This window comes from Limulus polyphemus, unplaced genomic scaffold (assembly GCF_000517525.1).
Source record: "Limulus polyphemus unplaced genomic scaffold, Limulus_polyphemus-2.1.2 Scaffold4948, whole genome shotgun sequence".
In the NCBI taxonomy this organism is placed as follows: domain Eukaryota; kingdom Metazoa; phylum Arthropoda; class Merostomata; order Xiphosura; family Limulidae; genus Limulus; species Limulus polyphemus.
The window spans coordinates 2,719-4,443 of NW_013670558.1; the positions used below are offsets into that span (position 1 = coordinate 2,719).

The following is a 1,725-nucleotide window of genomic DNA, read 5'->3' on the forward strand; positions in this document are numbered from 1 at the left end:
GTGGTCGAAACGTTGTAATAAAGCTAAACAAAAACATTTAAATAAACAATCCATTCAAAAGCTGTATCTCTGGACTTTTGTTTAAATATATAGTGGATTTCCTCTCCTCACAACAAGATTAAAACTTGCTGTGTTTCCAAGTCACCTTGCAGCGCCACCTATACTTTAAGTTATTAGTGGCGAGTAAAGGAATATACACTAAAACCAAACAAGGTTAAAACTTGCTAGGTACCTTGCAGCGCCCCCTATATTTTAGATTATTAGTGGTGAGTAAAAGACTATACATCAAATCCAAAAAAGGTTAAAACTCGCTTGGCACCTAGCAGCGCCACCTATGAATATGTTGGTATATGTTTTTATTCTTCTGTACAAACTGGTAAAGCTGTAAGTTCTACGATTCTCCTATCATTATACCTCTCTACCCACACTTATTTTTTGACAGGCCTGTATATAAAACAACACTGTCGTTTATGTCACCAAGTAGAGCAGATACATGTTTTAAATGAATACAGTTAATAGCAATAATTTTTGGTTTACAGAATAAAATTGGATACAAAATTTAAAAATTTAATTAACAAGGTAAAAGACAGAAAGTAATCAGGTTTAGTTGGCTCCGAAATAAAATAATTTTTATTGTGTAAGTCTACAAAGGTTGTTCTTTTTTATATAAATACAAAGGTTGTTCTTTTTTATATAAATACAAAGGTTGTTCTTTTTTATATAAATGTCCTGATTTTCGATGGAGTAAAAGTGTGACCCCAAGTATTTTAAAATGAATTAGTTTGATATACCAATAAATGAAGGTTGGAATGGTTAGTAATCTTGCAAGATTTCTACAATCATAAAGTTATATAATTACCTGAAAAAGCGAGAAACTTTGCAACAACAATTGGGATCCAACACAAGCAATCAGTTCCCACAATAAAGGCAAACCTTTTGGCAATCGTCTTGTTTTGGTTGTGAAGAGTTGAGCGGAGCCCCGAGTTTGACTTTGATATGCTGAAGAACATCTGGATGTAAGCGTATAGAATAAAAACAAACACTACAGTATTTACTCCGCAGAACAGGATCATAGTAAACTCCCAACCTTCGGCATACGGGTTATGGATGTGTAAAGGCAAGCAAACACCATTATTTCCATAGAACTCTTCGCCAAAGTAGTCAATGTTCATCAATGGTATAGCGGCTAAGAAAACTCCCAGACCCCAGACTGCTAGCATACATCCAAAAGCCAAACTAATGCTTCGGTTTCTGGTGGACATTGGGTGGATGACTGAAATGTAACGGTCAATGGTGATAACAGCTAGGATGAAAACAGACACTTCGCTGCTTAAAGTGCTCAAAAAGCCACACATGTTACACTGCCAACTGTGGCGCCATCTATCCTCGAATTCAATGTAGTGACCACGGAAATTCATGTCATATCCGGCGATAATAAAGAGGTACACACCCATGATAAGGTCTGCGGCCGAGAGATTCCTGATGAAGAACGAGTGGACGTCGTTGCTTTCTTTGATGGCCATTCGACCAATCAGAACGAAGAGGTTTCCACAGCAAGCCAAGGTAGCAACCACCCAAACTGACACTCGAAGAACTTCATTTTCTAGAAGATGGGCTATACTGCTTATTCCATCACCACGAGGATCACAAATCCGAACATTTGGGGCGTAGGAACACAGATGGAACTCATCAAAATATCTAAAAAATAGAGAAAAAAAGGACATT

General features: G+C 37.1%; 1 protein-coding gene across 1 annotated transcript in view; it reads right to left on the minus strand.

Moving 5' to 3' along the window:
- Window positions 1–859: 859 nt before the first annotated feature.
- The window catches only part of LOC106471895 (relaxin receptor 2-like), a gene marked incomplete at both ends in the record, with an annotated part of 50,625 nt that continues 49,759 nt past the window's right edge, over window positions 860–1,725 (minus strand). Inside the window, one exon of the mRNA XM_022400504.1 lies at window positions 860–1,698. Coding sequence (XP_022256212.1) covers window positions 860–1,698 — 839 coding nt within the window. The remainder of the gene's footprint in view (window positions 1,699–1,725) is intronic.